The 27,132-nt window shown below is 40.2% G+C and overlaps 1 protein-coding gene across 1 annotated transcript in view; it reads right to left on the reverse strand.

The window, feature by feature from the left end:
• Positions 1 to 26,219, reverse strand: part of VAT1L (vesicle amine transport 1 like) — a 51,241-nt gene extending 25,022 nt beyond the window's left edge. Inside the window, exons 1-6 of the mRNA XM_008638821.2 lie at positions 25,439 to 26,219; positions 21,512 to 21,727; positions 10,243 to 10,385; positions 7,968 to 8,071; positions 7,067 to 7,122; positions 5,150 to 5,344 (exon numbers count right to left, since the gene is read on the reverse strand). Of these exons, the coding sequence (XP_008637043.1) occupies positions 5,150 to 5,344; positions 7,067 to 7,122; positions 7,968 to 8,071; positions 10,243 to 10,385; positions 21,512 to 21,727; positions 25,439 to 25,546 (822 nt within the window). The 5' untranslated portion in view covers positions 25,547 to 26,219. The remainder of the gene's footprint in view (positions 1 to 5,149; positions 5,345 to 7,066; positions 7,123 to 7,967; positions 8,072 to 10,242; positions 10,386 to 21,511; positions 21,728 to 25,438) is intronic.
• Between the last annotated feature and the right edge of the window lie 913 nt (positions 26,220 to 27,132).

The following is a 27,132-nucleotide window of genomic DNA, read 5'->3' on the forward strand; positions in this document are numbered from 1 at the left end:
GCTTCAAGAGCAGGAAATCTCACTTAGATAAAACCTGTATTTACAGCTAGACCTACTGATACAGTAATTTCCTTTAAAAGGCACATTTTCTCGTATGTTGCTGTTCTCACATACATCTGGCCTCTGCATTATCTATCAGTGTTTTTAGCACGCAAAGGAAAAATAATACAAACCTTACATTATGATCTCTCATAATTATTCAGCCAAAAACACCCCAGGGACTCAGTGCAGTGCTCATTACAAACTAAATTAAGGTGCAGGGCTCTTTCCAGTTAAAAATATTCTATGTACTGACCAGAGGGCACAGTCACTAGAGCTCTCTGGTAGTTATATCAAGATCTGTAATATTTAGTGCCTCGATTCCACTGATTTTTATCACAGCTGAGAGCCATGGTGTATTCCTGGGTCGGGGCTACAGTTTTGCATCACTGTTCACTAAGTGAGGTGTTGCTAAAGACATTATTGCGTCATCAGTGCAAACTAGTAACATGTGGTGACATTCAGTGCCTCCTTTAAGGTACCAGCCAGTTCTTGCACAGGTTTCAGTATCTCATCACTCTTACTGACCCTTAAGGCAGTAGGGGCCTTTGATACCATTATTGCTACCTATCATGGCACTCCTTTAAATCATTTGAGAGAGAGGAATGCAATGAATCCTTTGCTACATGACACAGACCTGTAGTCAGGATGTTTTTCCATAATCTCACTCGTCACTCACATGGATCAAAACACCCAAGTCTGAAACCTTCCTGACTACTGAGAGTCCCTTTTGAAACAGGAAGTTTTGGGTGATGGAAAGGTGCCCCAGAGATTTTGATGACTTTGACCATGACTGGCAGTTCCTGTGCAAGAATTTGTGAGGTTTGTTTTACACTTACACATGCTCAGTGCTAACTTTGACCGTTTTAAATCACCCAAGAAGGTGCATACAACTTCTGTGTCAATAAACTGTTCTACCTGGAACATACATTTTCTTTTGCAGCTATAAAGAGATGAAAAAACCCCAGAATTTTAATAGAAAAGTGCATGTTTTTACTCAACACACTAGATTTTTTTTGAGAACAGTCAGTTTTCATCCTGTTCAGTAATCTAGAATTGACTACTGTGTAAAGCAAAATACTCACAGACCCTTGGGAGAATGCTAATGCATAAATGCACAGTACAGATTAATCAGAATGAGTGGTAAATAGTCACTAACAAAGAAACAACCACTAATTTCAACGAATATTCACTGAATACACATCGTGTTTTAAACTCTGCTATTTGTAATGAAATGCAATCCTACCAGACAATCAGCTTTTTACTCCAGAACAGCATTTTAAGCATGCGCCATCTACAAATCATCTCATCTTTTAAACACTTGAATGCATAAACAAATAGATGCAAAGCAGGAAGACATCTCACCAGAAGCTAATTTATTGTACGACTTCATTCACTTCATGATGAATTCCCAAGTTGGATTTCCATTTTAAAGTATCTATGGATTTTGTTACTCTCTTTTAGTTAAATCCTTCTTGCTTTTCCACAATGAAGTGGTTCTAATTGCCTACTTGAGACAAGACTTGGCTTTACTAGGATTTATGGATGTAAATTTGAGATTAAAATTACCCTTCCCAAACAAACACCAGCAGTTAACACAGCAATACAAATAGTTTTGCTCCACAGTAGCAGTCACGAGTCTGGATCTAGAGCTCCCTTGTGTCAGCAGTAATCTGATGCATTGAAGAAAACTAAGTCACTTCTAAGTTCCCCTTTTCAGCCAGTTGGCAAATTTGCTTAAGCAGCCTGTACTGAAGGGGCAGGGCAATCCTTATCCTAAAACAAAGGCCAGTGAAACTAGGAATCCTTCCACAGACTTGGTGGCCTTTGGATGCAGCCCTAAAGCAGAGAAAGGAGGACACTTGAAGGGATTATATCCTAATTAGAATGATCTCATGGACACTTGGGCAAACCTTCATGGCTCAACAGGAACACTATCAAACCAAGTCCATCTAATGATTTCTGAACAGTTCGATCTTTCATACAATTTGACAGTCAACTAGACATCATGTAACACAGACTGCATAATAGGCAAATGGGAATCTAATAACTTTCTCTAAGTTCTGTATTACTGCCACTTGAAACACTTTAAAATGGAAAATCTCACTGCAATTACAATTTTCTCTCATCAGTATATTCTTTTAAATTCAAACTGTGTGCTCACAAAGAAAGTATTAAGAAATAAATGCTGTTCAAGGAACCATACCAGGCTTTTAGAACAATGAGGTATTTTTTTTACACTTCATGGAGACCTATGAAAACGGACACAAAGCCTGTCTCTGGCTGTTCTCACAAACACTAGAACATAAAGCCCTCAGTTTTGGGGTCATCATGTAAGGGAACAGTCCTGTAGCAACCAGCCTTGAGCAGCGAAGGGGAGCACCACTGGATATAACCCATTGTCCTCTGCTCTGATACGTGGATGGAAACTGATACAGGACTGAAAAGAGCAGCATTTGTACTGTAACACAGCTTCGAAAGAAAACCAGGTGTCTTCCATGTTGGCTTTAGAGAGTCTGCCTTAGTTTGTGAATTGATATTTGCACAAAGGAATACATGAAAACAAATGCAGATGCAGAGTGAATAAAGTGAGCTGAAGGGATGTGTTGGGGATATGCCTTTCATGGAGAGATCAAACCTGTTATGTGTGTGATGAGACATTCAGGTATTTAACATAAAACATTTGGAAAGGTATCCCATGGTGAAGGCTCCACTGAGAATTTTCCTTACAATATTTTCATTTTGAATGTCTCTGACTGGATTCAAGCTCATCTCTAGGGTAGAACTGCTAGAGAGAGGACACATGGATTCCCCCTTGAGGCTGTGGAAAAGGTAAAATTCCTCCACAGAAAACTACTCAGCCATTCGTTTTCAAATGCCATGTTGGGAGTCCACCATTCTGCTACTCTCTAGTTAAACATTTATTCTCAAGGCTCTTATGAGTCAGGAAGTTTCCTAAGGAAACCTGGTAAAAACTGGTCCTATATTGGTTTAATCTCTAATAAAGACTACTGGGAGAGGTCAAATGGAAGTGGAAATTTGGTCAACATCAGGCTTACTCAACAGGAAGTGAACAGCAATCAAATGTCCCCTTCTGAAGGGGGGAGATGTTCAAGCTCTGGAATTAAAAACCTACCAAACAGAACAGAAATGCATCAACCTTTCTTCAGTCTGGTTCCATTTAGTCCTCAGCTATGACACATTCTCCATGTATCATATTAACTTGAGAGTCAGCCCTAAGTTATTTTTATGCCCACAAAAATATATCCCTAAAATCATAATGCTCTGGGGATGAGTAATATTTCAGTAATACTTTGCAATCAAATAAACAACTCTTGCACTACCATATCCCTGAAGGTACAGCCAGACACTTCCTCTGCCAATTACCAGACAGCTCATGGAAAGCCAGCAGGTGTGACAAATGAGCTGGAGTTTTCTAGACTGTGCTTGACAACAGATGTATTTACACATTTCACAATCTACTGGTAGGGATGGTGCACACTACTGCCAAATGTTAGATGAAATGTTATTAAACAGAAGTCTCCCAACAAATTCCCATCATGTTGACTATTAAGATCAGCCTACCACATGTAATTTTTCATATTATGGCATGTCCTCAATCAAGTTTTTTTTAAGCTATTGTCACTATTTTAATTATCCTTCTCTTACTCACCAGTACATGAAAAGTACATATTTTACATGAACAAAGAAACTGTCTAGAGACTTGTGCCACTTAAATTTTTAAAGTACTTCAAAAGCTTATTTAATAATTAAATTTAAAAAAACCCCCACATCAAAACAATGAGTCCCAGTTTTATTTTATACTGCTCTGCAAAGGGCTCTCCCTTGCGGACAGTAGCAGAGGATTTTGTCTTGCCTGAGCAGCTGCTCTTTACCACAACATCTGACATTCCTGGAGCAGATGGATGCTGAGAAGAGCCACTTGGTGCCCCCAGCAGGGAGAGCCCCAGGTGTCCCTCGGGTGCTGTCGGTGTCAATGTGGCCTCAGGCAGACCTTTCACAGGAACAGCAAGGGGTTCCTGGGGAAGGCATCACTACAGAGTAGCTCACAGGGGCTGGACCCTTTGCACCTCTTCCACGTGAAGTGGCACCTTGGGATGCACTGGGGCATTTGTAGGGACAGTACAGAACATGCTGGGCTCAAAAACCAACTCACAGGCCAGTCACAATCTTAATAAACTACAGCACTACTCATGGATTGAGCCTGATGGTTACAATTTCCTCATGGTAACACCACCTACTGTGGTCAGACACAGACAGGATTTTGTTGCAGCACCCTCTGAACAGCGAAATACAACAGTACAGACACTACCCCACTCAGCAGAGCTACTACAGACCACACACTCTAAGTGGTGTGTCAGGCTCAGTGCACTTCACAAACACATAAACCACAAGTATTAATCTGGTGGTGCTATATAATCATGTTGTTTCTTCATATGGTAATGTCTGTTCACACCTCCAAAAATACTTCTCTTCCTTCATCAGCATCTTAAATACAAATGTGTCAAACAGTGCTTTGAACAAGGGGTTTATAACTGCCCAGGCTAAGAGCAGGTTAGTTTCTTTACATGTCTTTAAGGAGAGTTGAACAATTAGAGGAATTTAAAAAAGAATCAAAAGAAAATCCATAGTCCACAATTGCAACTTACATTTCTTTGACACATTTTCAATAACTTCCAGAAAACCTGCAAGCTTCCAAGGTTTGTTAGCACAACTATGGCACTGAAACTAAAGCTTGTGTATTAATGCATCCTGAGGAAAAAAATCTAACTTGTCTTCAATTCCAGTGTTTGCATTTCATTCTGCACTTGTTAGTCACGTTTCACGCACTTAGGAAACAGGAACAATTTTTTAAGATTGAAAAAACACATTTATTATTAGCATTTTCAAGAAATATATTTAGTAGAGAAATACGTGGATAACTCTGGGTCCTGGATTCTCCAAATAGCAGGGGCTCTGGAGACAACTTGTGCACAAACTAAAAAGCAGAATACATTGATAACTAGAAAATACGTTTAAATACGATTTTACCTCTAAAAGTGCATATTTTTCAGAAATTTCCAAACGAGGAAAGAGATTTTGCTCCTACCTCTTCCAAAGCCCACAGTGAATCAACCACAGGCTTGATCTTCTTACTGTTATATAGATTTAGGAGTTTGTCCATCACACGCTTGATCAGGCCACCTCGATTCTGTTTGAAAAGTAGATTCAACAGGGAAAATCCAGCAATGACTTTGTTCTCCTCATACAGCTTGATAGGATTTACTTTCTCAACCTGCCACCACTGGAAACCAATAAACAACAGCATGGTTAGAAAAACATTTTTCAAGAAATGTACAGGAAAGATCACAAGAAAACTGTCTGTGCAGATGTGATAAATGACTCATCTGTCAGCTCTGAAGCAACAGCCAAGAGAAGCAGCAAGGATTTGATTTAAGGATGAGGCAAGAAAGTGTGCAGCTGACTGGCAAGCAGAAATAAAACACAAACTCGTGTTGCAGGAGGTCAGGGGAGAAGCACGGTGACCAGATCTGGGTTTGTAGGAGGGTCTGGCAGCAAGGAGTTTGGATTTCCTCCTCTCTTCTGCTCTCCTTCTGCTGTCTCCAGGCAGCCACTCAGCTGCCCGGATGTTCACAGGTAACTCTTGGCTATGACTCTTCTCAAAACCAAGGGAACCAGGCACTGCCTATCAGCTGCCAGTCACTTTACACCCATTATTATGTTTATGACACTCCAGCAAACCTCCTAGTATCTAACGAAAGGGTTTTATTTCATTTAGCCCAAGAGCATCATTGAGAGTGAGAGATGCCACTTCCCTGCAAATTTTATTTGAGTGGGTAAATTTTTAATTGTAATTTTCATACAATTTTGATGAGTTAATTTTGCAGCATAATTACATAAAAAACTAGCTATACTTGTAGACAAAATTTTGTATGGTTTTTTTTAATTCATTCAATTTATTCATACTTATTCCTTCAATAAATACCAATACTATCTGAAAAACACTTCAGTGGAAATTTATTTCACGGGGCCAACCTACCCTACAAATTACATGCATCTGGATATTCTTACATTAACAGTAAAAAGGCTGCATAGCAAAGACTATCTTGTTTTAGTTCACAAATGTGTGACAATAACAAAGATCCTCCCACTACAACCATTAAGAAAATGTAGGAGGCAAAGAACAGCTCCTTGCTACAGTCCCTGACTTATCTTGTTTTCAGCTACACAGAGACTTTTGAAGCCAATTCCTCCTGGGAAGGAGTTGTTGCTGGAAGCTGTAAATGAGCTTTTGGCAGAAAGATCATATGACAGATGTTCAGAAAAGATTTTTCCCTATGTTTTTTCCTGTATGAAGGAGTCGCTTTCACTCCTGCTTAACTTATTTCTTGCTGGCAGTTTATTTGATATATTTGTCCTTTTTTTGATCTCTAGGATTTCTGCACAGATTTCTGTTGTTGTAGGAAGCTGAAGAGAAAAAAAAGTAATATTTGGACTTTGAATTTGTTGACATCATCAATTAGGAAACAAATGCCACATCATCATCTCTTTGATGTCACTTGAAATGAACATGGAGAACTGAAAAACGCTCTTCTGTATGAAACAAACTTCTGAAAAGCTGGAAATGACTGGGCATAGGCCCCATCTTAAGAGATACATGTCCTTTAATTCACTGCACTGTCCTGACAGTGTCTTCAGATACAAGGAACCTACAGGGTACAGTTATTCATGTCCATGGATGTGATATTCTGCCAGAAGTAAATAAATAATGCAGTCTAAACTTGTCTGTGTAACAGATCTATGCCTCAAAGCCAACAATTTCACCTGAAATATGAAACGTACACTGATCCAATTCCTGTCTTCCTGTCCTGACATAAGAAAACATGGCACAAAACCACAGTACCAGAAGTAACAACTCAGGAGAAATAAATTAAAATGATGAAGATGAAAATGCTACAGAAAAGACCAAAGTTAGAGGACAGAGCAGAATCACAGGGACACTTACTGATTTAGCAAAACTGAAGAAGCTTTTTGTCTCCCCAGTAACCATGTTAGATGAACCTGTAAAAGATGAGCACATTCATACACAGCTTATGACAAGCTCCAGCAGACCATTTAGTACATGTAAAATCATCTCTATGATTAATATTTAAGAAAAAAACATGCCCAGGTTTAAAAGAAATACTTATACTTTGAATAACAAAGAATAAATAACAAAGAGGCCAAGGCAACCAAGCCCTCCAGGCTTATAGGAATTCTGAGATGACACTGACAATCTATCCAATCTCCCAAAGCCAGGGACAGGTTAAGTTCTGTTGGGCATCTTCCCACAGATACAGCAATCCCTTCAGCTGTCCCTTCCTACAGGAGCTTTCCCCACACAGCAGGGCAGCCTGGCAGAACTGCAGGGGAGATGTGTCTGCTCTGTGTGGGGAGCAGTCCACAATCAGGAGTGGAAATTTGTGAACAGAAGCCTGGGCTTGGATTCCTCAGAGTCTTGTCAAATAAACCCAACAGTATTCTTCCTGAAATTGTCCTTCAAGCTTCCCTCTCACAAAAACTCTACTGCAGTTTCCTTGGACACACAATGATTCCCACAATGAGAGATCCAAACCTTCTCCCGTGCTTCTCCTGTATCACCCAATGATGTTTAACAATCTGAAATGTATGTTCAGTTTCAATTTTGGATTTCCTTTTCTAAATTTTTTTTAAAAGAGTTTCTTTGTATTACTGTTTGTATCTCAATAAATTAGTCCATGCTCAGCTTCATTAAAATCCTTGATTGGAAATTATTGAACTCAGAAAGCATAACATGTCAATCACCAGTTCTGGAAGTGGAGGCATGGATGATTTTAAGCTCTGCAAAGCTTTAGTTTTGAAATATGTACCTGCTTTTTTCCACTCACCATATAAAATGTAAGTCCCAAGTGGTTTGAGAAGACTGAGGCCTTTCCCAGTATTTTCTCCACAAAGACAGTCCAAAACAATATCTACTCCATCTGTTGAGATTCTAAAAAGCAAGGAAAAAACTCTGCAGTAAGATACACAAGGCTGGTCAGGCTGATTGTTAACAAAATACCAACATTTTCCAGGTACTGTAGGAAGGACTCTAAGGCTGAGACTCTGACTCTGTGAAAACTTTACCCTCATCAAAAGACATTTCAGACTCATTCAGTGGCACAGTGCAAGTTTTTCAGGCAAGCCAACCCACACCTCTTAGGCTTTAAAGAGGGGGAAAACCATCTTGTTCTCCCTTTTTCAGGGCTTTTAGTAAAATTGTATTATCAAAAGACAGGCAACAGATACAAAGTTCTTTTTTGACTGAATGCAAATGTCAGAGAATGTCTGGGGGTTGTTTTTTTGCCAATGAATACTATAGAGAAAAAGGATACTTTTCTAATCTAATATTATTTTTCTGACTTTGTAAGGAAACAGATCTTCTCATCCTAGTTTCTTTTCAGACCAAATGATTTGTAAAGTTATTTACAGTCTTCTTCCTCAGATGTTTTATCAACTAGATATCAGCAAAGAGTTAAATTAAGCATAAAGAGAACTCACCAAGAGCTAGAAATCCAGCAAAAGGGTTACAATCGGGCCATATAAAAGAAAGCAGAAAGTATTTATACTGTTTCAATAAACATTTTGCATATTTATAACTTTCCAACCCCTCTGTCAATGCAATATCAATATGATGCTGACAAAGAAAAAAAATACGCCAAATATCCTGATTTAGGGGAGAGGCAAAGATTTATGGCTTGAAATGCATCTTTCTGTTTCCTCACAAAACAAAGGTGAGACCCAGACATCCAGTGGTTACAAACAGCAGCAAAACCAGACAACTTTGCTCCTTGGTACTGCTGCCACATGTGGGGCAATAAATTGTTTTTACTCAGGCCACTGGATGAGTCCTCAATGTAAAGGAATAAAAATTTTACAGTGAAACAGCTTTTGGAGGCTTCCCTGGTTGAAGCAATTCCTCATCCCCTAGGTACATTTCCACATTCCTAACACCTCTTACGGGTTTTTTTTTGTTTGTTTTCATTTGCTTGGAGTTTTGGGCGTTGCTTTTGTTTGGTTTGGTTTTTTGAGCTTCCTCCCTGCTGAAAGCTTTTCCCTGGAATGCCCCAGTCACCTGCAATAAAGCAGGTTCCTACCACTCTGCTGTCTTCATCATAGCTCCATCCTTTTCTGCTCACAGACTTTTAAGAAACGAACACTTTAAGCAGAACACAGTACACAGCTAATATCCATCAAACCAAACAACTCCAGCATTCCCCTTGCTGCCGCTGCCAAAAGACAATCTGTCAAAACAGCATTCTCAGAATTACTGCTGAAGGTTTATTAAAAATCTTTTTGCAAACTGAGAATGGAAGGATCAGAGTAACAAATCAGAGCACTGGCATATTCTATAGGGTGCCACTTCTGTCTTGCAATCAGGACTATTCATTGAGCTGATATTCAACACCTCTGGGCCAGGAAAGAAGCACAAACTAGCTTGCTACATCCATGTTCTATCTCTTGTACCCACCCTAATTTCTCCTGCAATACCAGCCTGCACTGCTATCAGCTCAGACAGAAGTTCTGCCACCTGCACCAACACCAGTATCAACAGTTAGACAAACTGAAAACCAAAGTATTTGAAAGCACATAAACAGAAACACACATGATGACTTCAAAAGGCAACAGGATGATTTTAATCTGAATGCAAACAAACAAAATCTAAGGCTCTGAAATTAAAGCAGACATCATGTGTTCTGATATCAATCCCTGGCAGAGGATAAAAACCCAGGCAGATAAAAGCACACCAGAGAACTCCAAAACCTGGATACTTTACAAATCCACTGAAAATCTCTTATTTAGTGCATTACAGTGAGCAAATATGTAGGCAAATGAAGGCAAAGTACATCCTTCTGTTAAGACCTTTAGTTTCTTTCACTTAATTTACTTTGCTCACAACAGATGTCCAAGTAGGTACACGGATTGAAAAATCTTATGCTGTTCATCAAGACATAGCGAGATGCTTGCTATCCTGTCCCTAGTGGACAGATGGAATAACTGGACTAAACTACAGCTCCCAAACTCACAAATGTAGTCTCTTTCCATAAATATGATCAGCCTGGTGCCTTTCACAGTGTTTTGCCAGATACTATACAGACCTTACTCAGGAAAATACAAGATTACCTTTTTACTTCTTGAACATAGTCTGCATTCCTGTCAAACAGGTGAGTTACCGAGTTTTTGATTGCTTCATGTTTGAAAGATGAAGCTGTTCCAAAAACAGTAACATTGGGAATGGTTGAACAGAGCTGAGCAACAGCTTGACCCTGCAAACACATTATTATGTTAGTTCACTGACATGGAAATTGGTTGACTAAGTTTGCAGCTGCCAATTCACTCATGACACAGCAAAACCAAGACCAAACATGTGCAAGCACTTCCCAAACGAGTTTATTTCCACTGAAATGCAGTTCAACCACAGGAAAAAAGACACCTAAATCACAAGGATATTCTGAAGACAAAGCAGTCCTAATAAAGAAGGTCTAGTCTTCCATTCCTAAGGGATCATGTCTCCTTATGGCTTCAGTAGGAGACAGCAAGTTGCTATAACAAATGCTGCATAATAAAGAAACTCTGCTTTACCTCTTATTGATAACAATAGTTATTAATGATTATTCGAAATGCAGGAATAGACCCCAGTCACACTAACAGGTCTGCTTAGGCAGGGCCCCAGGCTCAAAACTGATCAACAGCAAAGGGGATAAAGCTTAGAGCACATCCAGGAAAATCATTCTCCCTCCTGGTCTGGGCAGGAATCCAGTGGGGTCCATCAGATGCTATGTCAGCCTTTAGGCAGGACCTGGGACATTGAAGAATTTGTGCAATTAGATGTCTGTACTTCGAATTTCCAGTTTTGGGTCCCAGAAGGCCGTAAGTGCATTTTAACCTCTAATTTCATGAGGTGGAGAGTAAGGAAGCACTGCCTAACAGCTGAGCCACCTAGATTTCAAAAAACATCCCAGCAGGTCATCTTTCTACCACCCTAGGTTTTGTTTTACTCTTAACACACTCACAAAAGGAAAACAGACTTTTGGTAGCCACACCCTACCTCTTCTTGCACCCACATTATTCTACTGGAGCCAGCACAGTTACATGGATATACCCAGAAGTTAAAAAAATGGCACTGTCATTCTAAAAAAGAAAATCAGATGGAATTAGTAAAATCACCCAGGGATAAACACATTTCTGTTCACTCCAACCAGAAACTCTGATTATTAGTTGCACTAATAATACAGTAATTAGCACTTGAGTTTTATTCAGAGCAGGATAATTAGCTAACCCTGCATACCCTGGGGATCTTGGCATCCTCATGTATTCTGCTGAACGTAACTCCAAGCAGAACACCACCAGAGAGGGCAAGTGTAGCATTTAAGTAAAATGAAGACCTTGTTGCCTTTGTAAAATTGTGGCTCAGGCCTGTTACTTTGGCTAGAGAAGGACTGTGAGAAAAGTCCGTGAGAAGAAAAACAATTAGTTTTTACCCATGAGAATGTAGTATCATCAGAAGCATGAAAGTTAAACAATGGAAGGAGAAAAACAGCAACATATGTTATTTTTCTGAATGCTTGAATGCCTATGCCATAGGCAGCCAATGGTAGTATGTTGTGGTTAATAATAGCCAATGAGTCTGCTGTAGTAGTTTATCCGCCAGTGAATCTGTAACACGAACGGTAACATACAAAAGGTGTATAAAAGAGGCTGGGTTGTTCAATAAATGGCTTTTTGGCCCTTGAAAGAGGCACTGTCTGTGTGTGTTGTGACCGCCCCAACAGTGACAGGCAAGGATATTATTTATGTATGGAGGCACCCAGGAATTTCAGACTGGTTTCCTACTGGGTTAGTCAGCAAACGCCTGCACAGCAAGGCACAGCTTAGGTGATCCTTTAGACAGGCAAACAGACACAGAAAAGAGAGCAAGAGAGGGCATCATTCTCATTCCTACTTTGCAGAGGAGGGATGGAACACACCACAGCAAATTGAACAGCTTGTCCAACAGCTCAGAGAAGCTCACAGCAGGACACAGGTACCAGTGCTTACTCCTAGCATGGTAAATCCAACTCCATACCTCTTATTTTTAAAACTATCCACCATTTTCCTTGGTTGGAATCCCTAATCTCTCAAAAATCATAGGAAAATCCACTCCGGAGGGGCCACATCTCACAAGATGTAAGGTTTTCAGGGAGCAGAAAATGTTTCACTCTACTTATATTTCAATTCTCTATTACTTACCTTCTCATTCTAAACCACTCCCAGATTTTAGCCTCCACAAATAATGTAATATAAAATTACAAGAAAAAAAATTGGGGATTTTGCATCTGTTCTTTTCTTAGTAATTTTCCCAAGCAATCCTCTTTTCTCACTTTCTGTGTCTCACAGAAACCCAACACCCACAGTGATTTAGATAAATCAGTATTTTATAATGCATGGCAGTTGAATAAAATTCTGACATTATTGATCTATTCTCTAATTAGTTTTCTGCATTTTCAATCTAACTTGGGAAGGTGAGGGGTAGTGAATATATCCTGAATCAAAACCACTGAATGTTTAAAAGGTCAAATATTCAAGAAGAAAGCATGCTGATTTTTATCCTGCAGAAGACGATTAACATTTAGCAAACTGACAGTCAGATGAATAGGAGAAATGCACAAAACCATCAGGATGTGAATAACCTATTTTCCTCCTGACTCAAACTCGTTAGTACACCTCTCCCTCCCCCCAGAGATAAGCTTATCTAAAATCCCAGATCAGCTGGGAATACTTTCCAGCTTTCTGTAGATATTTGAAGCCTAAACCTGACTCATATGACCAGTACTTTTATAATTGGATGAAGTATTTTGAAGCAATTCCACAAAACAGCCTTCTAAAGTTTTCTGAAATCTTAATTTGAAGTTGACTCTTATTTCTGTGCAAAGTATTTTTAGCAGCTGTATCAGGAATCTAGGAATAAAGGCTGATATTGGACTTTTCACACTTTCCCCACCAAAACAGGAGAACTGAACTCGACCTATGAACTCAACCATTTCCCTAATTTCTGTGGAATTCAGCTAAGCTCTATAACAGCATTGTGGCTATGAAAGTCACTCTTAAGTCTCCTTTCTAATCCCTCAAATCATGTAGCTGCCTCTGGATTAGTCGCCAGTGTTTAGAGGGTTACATGTTTTAGTTGCAAGTACTGAGCCCCAGTGTTCAGAAGATCCAGGGTTCACAAAAGAAGCATCCACAAAGAGTTTTGCTGCTGGATGGAGGAGCATCCTCCTCCCAGGGCAGCTGAGGAGTCCATGCTGGCTCCCGTGCCCCTGCACGCTCCCACCACGGGCACGGCAGTCCTGCTCTGTGGTAAACAGGGACAAGAGGGTTTTCTGTCTCCTCCCTGTCCAGGCAAAACCACATCAACTCTGCTACCAGCCTTCACTGGCTTTGGAAGCAAGAACCATGTTAGCAGAAATAGTGTATGAACTCCAAAACCTTCCAAGAAGGTGCTAAATTACACAAGCATGGGTTGAAAAATATTCTTCACATACCTAATTTTCTGTATACAATGCCAATTTCTACATGTAAGTACTGACCAGATTCTTGCTTTCTGAACCTAGGAAAATGAATAAGTTTAAATGGCAAAAAAAAATTATTACTTGAACAATTAATTTTACCTTTAATGGAATTTAGCAGTCTTTGGGAATAAAAAATAATCAGGTGATTCACTGAAGGGATAGACATGGTTACAAATTATTCCCTTGAAGCAGAATTGATCGCCTTTAATATATTCACATATTTTATACACTACTTATCAAAGAATCATAGAGTCATTATGGTTGGAAAAGACCCCTAAGACCATCAAGTCCAGCCACCAACTCAGCACCATCACCATGTTTTATCACTAAGTCGTGTCCTCAAGTGCCACATCCACACATTTTTTGAACGTTTCCAGTGAGGCAGAACATCATGTGGTGAAACCTCAGAGAAATTAATGGCTTGGATTACATAGTTTAGATTAAAGAAATTAATAGCTTGTGGAATGAAGGATGTCTGCTAATGCTGGATGTGTCTCCAGCTTCACAGTCTGCTTGATGGATTCCTTTTCAAGGTATCCTGTCAATTCATAAAACCAGTATGTTGAACCTAATCTATGCATATGATTATTATAGAAATTAATATAAATTTATATCCTTACAGTAGTTTTAGATCCGCCAAAAAAAAAAAAAAAAATTGAGATTTCTTCACATTCCATTGCTTTAAAACCCATGTCTAAGCCTGCAGGATTGGAACCTTCTCATACTGAGATAATCACCTAAAAGAATGGAAAAGTTGTTTTCTAGGAAGTAACAATGAAATTGACTGTTCTGTGCATTTAAACAATTTCAAAGAAAAAAAAGTCATTGATATTTGAAAGTCAATATAGAAAGCATGAATAGAATGAAACTTACTAATCTAATTAACTTGTTAACACAAACAGTTCTGGATGAAATATAAATAAGGTGTACAAGTGAGTGGCTTTCCAAAAGAGTCTGACCTGATGCCTGATGTGTCAGCTCCACACTGAATTACAGCAGCTATGAGGCAGAATCTTCTCAAGAAGAAAAGTATCTTTTTTGCTATTATATAAACTGAGGACAGCCTGATAGCAGGAGAGAATAAACCATGTAAAAGATACCACCTTGCAAAACTACATCAGTAAAGAATTACCATTTCTATTATATATTTCTGCAGCCCAAAGGTGCTACAGCATTTTTAAAAATAGCATTCAGACTTTATCTTGCACAAGAAACTTGTCTGGAACCAAACGTGAGAAGAATCCAAATTCCAAAATGCTGTGATTCCACATAACCATACCTGAAAGTGGTGTGAAGTACTCAAAACACAGCACGAAAACTGCAAGGGAAATCATCTACTGATCTCGTGGCATCAGGAAAACTCTTCTCTGGTGTTAGGTGAAGTCTGATACACAACATTTCATCTCCTGAAGGCCTCATTTTCCCAATTTCAGCAAAGGAAATTGGAAACCAAACACTAGGGTGAACATGCAGAGTGCACAAACTAAAATGTGATTATTGGACAAGCATAAGGCAGCATCTGCTACACTCAGTGCACCACAAATGAGTTTTGGAGTGGAGGGAAGGGAAAAGTGACCCTGAGATAATGATCTCTCTCACCCTCAAAACATTTTCTGCAACAATTAGCAGGGTGTGTTTTTCTTGCCCCTTTGCAAAATTGTGCAGCTGAGCTGCATCAAAAACTCAGGGCTGAATCTCCATCTGGCACAAATCCTCTGCAGTTCAGTGGAACTATGACAATGTACCCAAGCAAAACCCATCCAGAGGAAACAAACTCCACCTGGAAAGGCAGAACAGCCAAGGGAGAGCTGAGCACTGCCTGTGACCTGGCTCTGCAGGTGACCTGGGGACAGGACATGTCCTCTGGGGAGTGCAGGGCTGTGAGAGGCAGAAAGAAAGTCCTTCAAAGGCTGCAGCTTGCTTTGGTCAGGGAAATCGCTTTCTGTGCATGGCTCACTGGGCTTTTGTGTTTGATTAACAGATCATGCTCTGCGGCAGCGTCTGGAAATGGGCTTGGCTGTGGCACCAGGACTCTGCAGTGCTGCTGAGGGAGAGAGCACATCCACTGCTTCAGAAGAAGCATGTACCAGCAGCTCAGCCTCCACTGCCCTGCCTGGCTTGAACAGCTTGGTACTTACAGCAGCTTAGACTTGGTTACACAGTGTGTGAGCTGATTTATTCCCTTCCTTGGCTGCTGCAGATGAATCTAGAGGAAAGCACTTCATCAAACACAGAGCAGCTGTGAACTCCTAATATGAAAAGAGCAAGTGCTCTTTTCCAAGGTACCAAGTAAAGGTGTCAGCAAAGTGGGCTGGATTAGTGCCATGGCACAGTGTGCTGGCCAGGACCATCCAAGAGAAGAGCCAGTTCTAATTAGTCACATTCAAGGAGTTCTGACTCAAACACAGGAGTGCTATTTAATGTGCTCCTCCCTGCTAAGTGCAGACAGAGCAGCCTACCCATACAATATTTGAAAGGATCACAAATGCTGTGAGACCTATTTTAACAGGATCTGGCTTTCGTACCATCTTACTGCTGCTGTGCTCCCTAACAGCTCAGAGCCCAGGAAACACACCCTCATCTGCCTGGAGCAGGACCTGCCTGGAGGATGACCCAGGAAACAGACATCAAACCTTACAAAAACAGGGTATGACCAAACAAACCTGCTTTCAGCCTGAAAAATACAGGCCAAGGAGAGATTTCATGATGAGCTTGTTGTAGCCATAAACACATACATATCCTACCACAAAGATCTGAAAGAAGTGCCTCAAGAGGAAAGAGGAGCTATTTTAATTAATGGACAACACCAGCAGAGGAACAAAGATACATTAACTGGCCATAAATAAAGTCTGAAAAGCTTTCTCACAGAGCAAGACAGAGTAGAGAGATTCTGAGTGGATAAACACACAGGTATTTTTTTTACAGAAGAAATTAGATTGTTCTCTTGAAAGGGTTCCTATATGCTGTCTGTGATAGCAGGTGACTAGATTCACTAAGAAATGCCAGTTCTTTGTCAGACAAAATATCACTACTTCGGTGATTCAGCAGGGAACACATCCTCAAATATTTGCAATGTATGCAGGGGAGACACAATAAAAAAGAGGGTTCCTGCCAAGCAGTAACAAATCCTGCCAGGATGGCCTAGATCTGTTGCCAAGTCAGATTTACCCTTCAAATTTGAACATGAGAACTGCATCTGTAACTTACTCTGCTTGCACTTCCTCTGCTGCTGAGCCTGAAAGGGAAGGTCAGACAACAGCTCCAGGAGAAGCAATCAATGCTCCTGCATGGAAGGCAGCTTATTTTTAGCATCTGCAAGATCAAAATGCTAAAGAATTGGCTTATAATTCTGCCTTGAGTCTGAGGGGTTAAGTGATGAGACTGGTGTTTACAAAAACCTGGTATAATAACCAAAGCTTTGTGCTCTAAATATTCAGAATAGGAAGTACATGAAGAACAAACAAATAAGCAAATGGGCATAATGGCTCTTTCTCACAAATATAAAGCCCTGCAGGAATTAATTTTCCAGGCAGATATCACAGAAATAGGGACTGGATTTATTGAAGCTCAAGAAGAAAGGATAAGGTTTTTTCCCTTTTTTATTTAATATAACAGTCCTGTATTTATACTAATTCAACAGTTTACATTCATAATTTTAAGCAAAACTTTATAATCTCATCCATGCCTGTGCTGTGACTTGCACTGAATGCACTGACTTAGTCTTCATTTTAAAGAACTAATTGCCTCTTAGAGCAGACCAGTCCCAGCAGGGTGCACACTACTGCTCAGTTTTCTCAGGGTATTTTCTTCAGTCACCACTTTGCTTCACTTTAAAGAGATCTAGGAGTATATATGTGAAGGAAGCTACTCTTCCATTGCCTTACAGTCATTTCAAACTACAGTGTTTCACAGTTAAGATAAACCAATATATGTCCTACAGTAAGTCTCATGTTCTTGCAGAGTCATCATTTTGAGCATTAATGTCTGCTGATGTTATGGCTTTCTCCCTATTTTAGCAATCAGTTCAGAAGGACACAAACATTTCCATCGCTTTAAGCATTTAAACTCGATTTGTATTAGACAATTATATTTTTTGTTAATTACTGAACTGCCCTGCTATTCAATTTAACAGTTTAATCAGAAGTCCTAATTGTCCTGCCAAGCAGAGGCCTGAAAGGGAGCAAATGGCAACCTTGTTAGAATCTCAGTCAGCAGCAGGATTTAGAAAGTATTCATCTCTTGTCAAAGACTGAGGGAACCATGGAATGCAGCTGTGAGCCTGCCTGTTCTGTGCTTTCTGGGAAGGCTCCTGAAATTTCTTCAGCCTCCTTCACTGTCCAGGGTGAGAGCTGAGAGTCGGTCTGTCTTAACAGCCCCTGTCCCAAGGAGGAAAAAAGAGACAGGAAAGCCAAAGCAGTCCCCTTTCCAAGCAATCAAAATCAACAAGTTGGCCCTATGAAAACCAAATGTCATCTCTCCTTCCAATCCCCCCTTGTAAGCATTGCAGCAGCACCTCTTCTGAGGGAAGGGTACAATGTACCAAGTGTCAGCAGCAGAGTTTGTGGGTGTCCACCTCTCTCCTGGTTCAGGGACACACAGTGCTTCCTTACAAGTGGCCACGTCTTGTAGGTACAAAAATGTTGTTAGTGAGGATCTTCTTGTTATTTTTCTAAGTCCGTGAGAGACTTTTCTCTCTCACAGAAGAGGTAGCAGGGAATGTAAACAACCAAGCCACCTGCAACCTTGGAAAGTCTTGTTTATGGTATAGTAGAAAATATTTTGATAATGGATGTTTTAGGATTTTGGCCAATCACCCCCAAGGGGTGGCTGGTCCTTTGTCCAATTAGACTATGAAGAAAGAAGTCTATAAAAGAGTTTGTAAAATAATTAAATAAATCAATCTTGCTGCACAATTCCTGCCTGCTGGATCTTCTTCTCCTCCTCCTCCCTATAGCTGCGGGACACGGTGATATACCGTAGGAACCAGGCCTGCGGTAATAACGTCTCCTTCCCTGACCAGGGAAGATGGCACGATGCCCTGACCTCTCCAGGGAGTGGGTGGCAGGGAAGGCACTCATTTGGTATATGGAACTTGATTCAAGTCTGTAACACAGAGACAGGTGTGTGAGACATTTTTCAAGACAAGTCATCTTGGTATATTTCCTTTTTCTGTCCCTAATCTTCTGATGTCCCCTGGAACTTCTGGAATAAATAAACTGACTTATCTAAAGCAACCTGTCAGACATTAAAGGATACTGTTCCCTACTAATCACACTCCAGGCACAGATGGAAAGACAATTGCTATAGTTACCTCACTACCAAAAATATCTACCAACAAAAAGAAGGCCACATAAATAAACTGAGATAATACACAAGAGTAAAAGTCCTTGACTCCATTTATTGTAAAAGCTGCAGGATCTTCCTAAACAGGACTGAGTAGCCAGAACAAAGAACCTAACAAACATTTTTGAAGCAACAAGTTCTTTTTCATAAACTGCCTGAAGCAGCTAAAATAATGATCTTGCATAATGAGAAATGAACAATTAGAAACTTCTAGTCCCACAGGGAGCCTATTGTCTCATGAAAGTGTTCTGGAATTTCTCTGACATTTAGAAACAAACTGGACAGATTTCCCACTTGCTGAAAGCGGGGAAGGGCATTCTATCTATTAAAGCAACAGCACAAAAATAGATCTTCTTATAGCAGCTTCAGTGACAGTTTTCTGTTCATTAACAAAGATCTTTGTGAGAATGATTTGTTTGATTGAAACAGTCAGATTTCTCAAAGGATTAACAGACAGATTATTAAGGTAACACAGACCCTTCTGAAATCTTTATGCCTGCTTAGCAGAAAGAACAAAAAATCCATGCATCTTCAGAGTGGTATTTTACCTCAAAAACCTATCAAGCAATGGGAAAATTTCCAATTCTTGCTCTCCGTGTTCTTCCCTTACAAGGAACAAGGGACTGTGTGAGGCCCTGGGACAATGATCAGCATCCTGGCTTGCAGGCTGGCCAGCCCTTTCATCACATGGTCTCCCTCTCATTTACAGTCCCCCCGGGATCCTACACAGCCCTTCGTCATTTACTGGCCAGCCTGGCTGCTCTTCCTGCATGTCTGGTCTTTTCCTTGGAAACTCTGGTTTATTTAACTGCTTAGCAAGTGATGGATCTGATTTCTCCTTGTTCTCCTGGCAGCCAAGCAGGATCCATCCTTCCCTTAGCTTCTCTCAGAGAAGGTTCTGAGCAGCCACAGCAGAGGACCAGCCAAAAGCTGCCCACTGAACAGCTGGGATGACAGAGGAAGCCAGCAGCTCCTTCCAGGAACAGCCCAGCACAGAAGCTGGGCACTAGAGCAGAAGATACGTGAGAGCTGACATTAACAAAGCATGACAGGAAAAGAAGAAGGAAGTAACAGAGGCAACTGAGGTCAGAAAGAGCAAGAAACACAGAAATCTTAAAAAGGAGGAGTTCATTTTCTCTAGATACACAGGTATGTGCAGGATTGCTTTGGGGCTAATTCTGTATGCCCACTGCCAGGTGGGCAAATGGCCTTAGAGCTACAGCTGAGACTTTGATTCCTGTAGGATATTCCCCTGAATGTGTGGCCTCATGTTGCTTTAACAGCCCTGAATTCCACACGAAGAGATTTCCCACTACAGAACAATAGTCAGCCATAACACTCGGGGCTGTGCTGTGCCAGAGCATAATACGATTATAAATTCCGTTCATTTACACGAGTATTCCAATAGGACCAACCCTTTACTGCCAGTGGGATTATGGTTAGCTAAAAATACCTTGTACAGGGAACTCATGAATTTATTCCACTGATTACAGCCTTCATTTATATGAGAACCCGAAAGAAGGTCTAAGGGTACAGAATTAAGGATGGCGTGTTTGGGGCTGCCCACCAGACCTCAGTAGAAAACAGAACATTAATTTAGCATAAATAAGCCATAACAAGAACACAGAAAAGGTACTCTAGTTTCAAAGGCTGGTATCTGCTAATGGCTCAGCTCGAAAAATCTGTCTTATGAAAAAGGACTGCATAATTTCAAATGTAAACAAACTTCCCAGTCAATATCTTAATATTCTGCACAAAACTTTAATATTTTTCAAAGGATAGAGATTTTCCTAAAAGATACTTCAAGGAACTGGTAACACAAAATCCCAACTCTTTATTTCACTGTGTGGCCTGGTATTCCCATAAACTCATCCTTTGCCCGTGCCACACAATGCCTCCGCAGGAATGATCCAAACTGTAACATGCAGCAGCCACCACTGGCTCCAATTTAGAATTTGTACCTTTTCCTCAGGGTTCACATGAGAATTTTTCACTGCCTTCAGTCCATCTACAACACAGGGGAAAAAGAAATCTTTCACAGTGAAAGCATCACACACACTCACATGTTGTATGTGCACGTGTATTCCAAGAGGGACGAGTACTGTATGGAGGATTAGGGTTACCTACAAAGACCTTGTGCAGGGAGCTTATTTATTCCTTTCACTACACCCTTCTTTAACATAAAAGTACAACATGTGTAAGTTCAGGAATGCAGTAGTTGGGACAACACTTGATCCTTGATCTGCTGACAACCAATTAGGGGATTTTTCGTGAGGTTTTTTCAGAGTTTAGTGTCACAACATTTTTATTTCACCAAGAGCTCCTGCCAACTATTCACATCAGCATTTGGATGGGAAAGCAGATGCAGTTCCTCCCAGTGCAATCCCTCACACACAGGGATATCAAATCAAACTGCAGGTTCTGGCTCATTTCAGGAATCAAGACACATCAGACTCCTTCAGTTACTCAGTGACAGGAAAGCAACAAAAGTTCCAACTTACCACCCCACCTCCTGCCGAGTGTACCAGCACAGACATGCCTTCTCTCAGGTTAGCAACCTCAAAGAGCATCATGTAGGCAGTTACAAAGTTCATGGGAAATGCAGCAGCTTCAGAAAAATTCATGTCATCTGGGATCTTGTAGACAAATTCTACTGGGGTACACACTACTTCAGCCCAGGCATTGTAGTTCACAAAAGCCATGACTCTGTCTCCAATCTACAAACAAGGAAGAAAACAACGTTGAGGATCTGACTGCAACTGAGACTGTAGAGAGCAACCTGCAATACCTGCAAGTCCTGTTCAAGGTGTGGGTCACCGGCTGACTGTGAGGAAAATGGTGCTCCACATCTTTGGCAAAATAGCAGTTAAGCTGCTCAGCTTTGGGCTTTTACCATTTTTAATGTAACAAAAATAACCAAAAGAAGTTAAAGCCACCTCTTCTTCTTTTTTTTTTTTGCTACACTCTTGTCTGATAGAGCAGTCTGTATCATCACTAATACAGATCATCTTTTGCTAGCAGAGCTCTCAAATAACAAAGGTAAACAATGAAAACAGCATTCTTCTTACTAATAACCAGGAATTTTGCTTAAAGATAAAGAAATGAGGGGAAAAGGTTATAATTATATTGATGAGAAGCATGCAATAAAGAAAATTATATCCAGGATAATTTTCATTTTGTTTTCTCAATCCTCACACTAATTTAGAGCCACCTTTCCTCTCTGTGGAGTGAGAAGGGGAGGCCTTGTACTCTGGTAGATGGAGCACATGAAAGGGTTGCAAAAGCTCTCATTCAGAAGATAACACCATCTGTATCCACTCTCTGTTTTTATTATCCTATTAACTGATTCTACCAGGACATATCCATGATTGTAATCTTCACAGCCATGCATCAGAGCAGAATTTGATTCTACAGCTTCAAATAAGCTGCCTTAAACATCAAAAATATACCTTTGGATTTTAAGGCACTGTTAACTCTGCAAAGTGAATTTGACAGGATTTAAAGGAGCAATGAAATATTACCTTAAATGCAACATTTCTCTACTCAGTTTCTTCTGAAAATACATGGTAGTGAAAGAGTAATTCACTATGGAGATATAAAGGCTTTCTGTAAATATTAGGTATAGCTGGCTGCTCCTAGGAACCTTTCAGAGGTCTGGCACATCAAGCTCTTATGTTTGTATATGGCCTTCATTGCAGCTTCAGGTTTTTAAATCAGAGATACTGACTCTTCTCAGATGGACAAGAGCAACAACAAGGCACAGCCAGACTTGTAAAGCAACGCTCACCTTCAGCCCTGGAACTGGGCTGCTGGGTCTGCAAGGGACAGCCACACTGAGCAAATGTTGGCCAGTGTGTATTAAAATCTTCACAGGCACAACTCTTAAAAACTCTCAATAATTGCTTGCCACCAGCAACCCCATGGCATCTTTTACCTTGCTTCAGACCCTTTGTCTTTCTGGAATACACCAACCAAAATAACATCCTTAACCACGAAAGGAGCTCTTCAATGGAGCCACAGGATAAGACAGGAATAGCATCAAACTCCAGGTCTTTGTGTTTTAACTAAAACTAACAGCAGCTGTCCCTCTAGAATAACTTTGCTTATCTGCCTGATACTCTCACATTCTACTAATACTCTCTAATGCTTTAGAAACTACAGGTATGGAGTAAAGCACAACACTTTTGCCTTCAGGCAAACGTTTACAGCACGAGCACATTTTGGTCTCCTGAGTGCTTGTCACCGCTTTGGCTTTGGGATATTGCAGGTTTGCTCAAAGCTAAGATGCTGCTGACAGTTCTGAAGGATTTGTCTCTTTTTAGAATGAGAATGCTGAAACAGAGCTGTCATTCCAATTTCACTGAAATGCCTCCTCCTTTTGAAAAACATTCAAATTAACAATGCCTCACTGGTAATCACTCTGTGGTTCCCTTTTGCACTTAGAGAAGCATCTAAAATAGAAAGTCTGCTAGGATTAACTAGTGCAGATGTTAATATGCCCTATATTCTTGCCATAAATCATAAATGATTACCAAAAAGAATGCAGAGAAGTCCCTCTTGGTGATTCCCAAGGGATTTCTTGGTAACAGTAGGTACCACATCTTACCAGACACTATTCAGAGCCTAGTCAGATTAGACCTCACTTCTTGGAAATCATCCCCAAAACTGGAGAGAGATCAGGCCTGATACAGCTGTCATCATCAGAAACCAGCTTTTTCTTTTAATGGGAGAAGGAATAGGCATTACACATATTTTAGGAGGGCTTGAACTGGAAGAGCTCTACCCAGGGAAAGAAGGTCAGAAGATAGAGGGTGCAATCTCTGCCGTTGCTGTGGGCAGAGGTAACAACAGATGTCAAGGAGACACCAAGAGATCTGGTGTGCTCCTGTTCTGTGCAAGAATTCCTTAAAGAAACCAACAAAACATTCTTCTGTCATCCTCGTGGCACGTTCTCCTGCTGATGGATTCATTCCCATGCACAGCTGTCATTCTGAGTGTGGACCCTTTTCTAGATCACTCAAACACAACCAGGCCTATGCAGATTATATACAAAAAATGAAATACTATGGCTTGTTTCAATTGCAGAGAGTACACCAGTGCACAAACGTGCTCCCCAGTCAGAACAAAGACGTCACTTTAAAAGAGGCACCGTATATCAGTCAGGTGCAGTGTTATTCAAACAAGCACCATATGCTGTAGCCTCACAATGCCCTTTAAAAATAGCAACAACTTTAAAAATGAGAGTGCTGATCTAGAGCAGAGGCTTTCTGTACTCCTTTCAGAGAATATTCTTTGATATGGAGCACAGCTATGAAGTACAGATACTAGAGCAGAACTACTGAAGCAGCAAAGGTTTTCAAACAGCAAAATTATAATTCAGTTATTGTTTGTAACAAATACATTGAAAGATTACGACTTGTTTCAAGGCAGAAATGAGGCAGGAAGGGAACTGAGAGAAATGCCCTAAGAAGATCTCATCACTGAAACCATAGTTGAAACTAAACTGGCCATTATCTTCATTCAACTGACAAATTTTAGCTTTTCAAGAAGGGAAAAATGTTATCTTTAAATAAAAATATTTATATTTATTTATACCTTCTTAAGATCCAGATATAATAAGAATTCAGAAAATTTGATTACCTTTTGACATGACTGATTGCAAATAACTAAGACAGGATTGACATGATTAGCTCAGGATTTATTTCCAAAATTTTTAACCTACTTAGGCAATAAAATGAAAGTTTGCAGTGAATATAGACATTTAATATCAATAATGGAATAGGAGGCAGGACAAAATGCTGTTTGTATGCAATAAGAGATACCAAAGAGCCCATAACCACTTATGAAAGCTTTATTATATACATAAACTATTTGTCATTCATCACATCCTGTCAGGTGAAATAGATGCTTTTCTGGAGAAATCAAAATAAGTCCTATATCCAGAATCAGGATAATTTAATCTGCACCTCATTAATGCACACAGTTTTAAGAAGCAATGCTTATTGTAAACAGGGCTCTCCTTATCTCGAGATCAAAAGCTGGAACTAGAATCAGCAGCACCTGGGCTTTGAGGAAAAGAGCAGTGATTACAGCAAACATGGCCAAGAAAAGAAACTTAATAAGTTAACTTAATTTCTTTCATTTTATTAAAGGACATCAGTCCTGCTTTCCAGTTCCTATTTAGCCATCAGGATGTGCACATGGCACAAGTGACTTTTCAGGAAGGATTTGAAGGAGATGACAGTGGTCAATTCAGAAACTAATTCAAGAGGTCATTCTCATGCTTGGGAAGCAACAAGGAAAAATTGACCTTTTAGATCGCAACAGGGTGGTGAAGGGTGCTGTCACCAGCAGAGCAGAAAGGATTAGAAACTGGTGATTATTTATATGAGACTTATAACTCTCACTTTGAAAATAAAAAATACTACCTCAAATCCTTTCACAGTGTCTCCAAGAGCTTCTACAATTCCAGAACATTCAAACCCAGGAACAAGTGGCGTCTTAGGAGGGTTGTCGATATTCCCCTGCCGCACCATCAGATCAATAAAGTTCAAACCACTGTAAAACACAGGAAAAAATAAAATCAAGACTATTACCACAGATCAAAGTAGAGAAGGAAAACTTGACCCGAGTGATGGGACAGCCAGAAAACTCCAGGGCAGCATTAAAAAGCTGGGCTCTGCAGGGTAACAGGGGCCCAGCAGACATTCCCACTCTTGGGCAGAGGGTACATGTGCCCAGAAACCACAGCTGCCAGCAGCCCCGAGCTTACTGGACTGCTGAGCAGGCACCCAGGACAGTTAAAAATTCAATACAGCAAAACATTGACATTTCTAAGAATGCATTACCAACTGGCAAACAAACCCAGGTCAATTTAGGAAGAAAAACCCCAAGCCTCACACATTATAGGTATTTTGGGCTAGGAGCTACATGATCTAACTGTCCTAACCTTTGATGTGACCCCAGGAATGCATCTTGTGTTTTTCTCAGGCAGGAGTCCAAACTCTGGCATGAACTTACTAAGTACCAGATAGGGTCTTGTTCTAAAGCTTTTGTTTCCTGGATCGTGTTTGTACATTTTTGCAAAAGTTATTAAGGTCTTTGAAGTCCTCAGGTTTGCTGCTCAGAAAAAAATATAGGTCTTTCCCCATAGTGTCAGCTTTGCAAAAATCCTAAAGCACTTTTGCATTGTGTTTTGTATGCTATCCAATTTTATTAAGGAAAATTTTGTGGTTTTCCAGGCAGCCACAAAAAAAAGAAAAAAAAAAGAAAAAAAAAAAGAAGAAAAAAAGAAGAAAAAAAGAAGAAAAAAAGAAGAAAAAAAGAAGAAAAAAAAGAAAAGGCACCGCTTATCTACTATGTGCATATATTGATTACTGGCCTTAATGCCATAGTTAAAACTTTAAAACTCCTAACTAGCTGAAAACCTCTTCATCATTAATCCATTGTTCCAAAACACAGCCCTGTTTTTATGGTTAGTCAAGCAGGCAGCCAGTCCTACTCACACATGTGATACCAGCAACTGCTTGGATACGTCACATTACTGATGTGCACAAGGATTTATGAGATGGAGCCTTAGTCAGATACTACTCAAGACACAGACAGACTGAACAGACCCAACAAATTAAAAGGTAGAGTAGACACACAGCCCTAACACGAAGACAACATGGCATTCATGGGATGTAGGTCACTGGGGAGGGGGAAGGAAATCCCACCAAATGTAAGCATTCATAATTGTGGCGGAGGGTTTAAGAGCAACCTGAATGCACAACTTTCACCATGCTCCTACACAAAGCTTATAATATCAACCATATGGAAGGTTAGGAGAGGTTTTCTCACAGTTAAGTTGGAAAATCTGAAATTATTTTCGAAAGGTCACTTCTTATCCAGTGGGTAAGACCACTTCCTACCATAATGTCAATAATGAAAGAGAAATTCCAAATAGCAAAATGCCTGCAAGGCAGTCATTGTTTCGGGAAGAGGAACAAACAAACAGACAAAAAATTCCAAAACATACCACAAACCCAGGAACCCTACAGCACTGATGGTGGCAACCACTATCTGTGTGCATCACCTTCAGCAACAGTTGTTAAAATACATCTTTCCCCACTGCAAGCGTTTT

Source organism: Corvus brachyrhynchos, unplaced genomic scaffold, assembly GCF_000691975.1.
Source record: "Corvus brachyrhynchos isolate BGI_N302 unplaced genomic scaffold, ASM69197v1 scaffold26, whole genome shotgun sequence".
Classification (NCBI taxonomy): Eukaryota; Metazoa; Chordata; class Aves; order Passeriformes; family Corvidae; genus Corvus; species Corvus brachyrhynchos.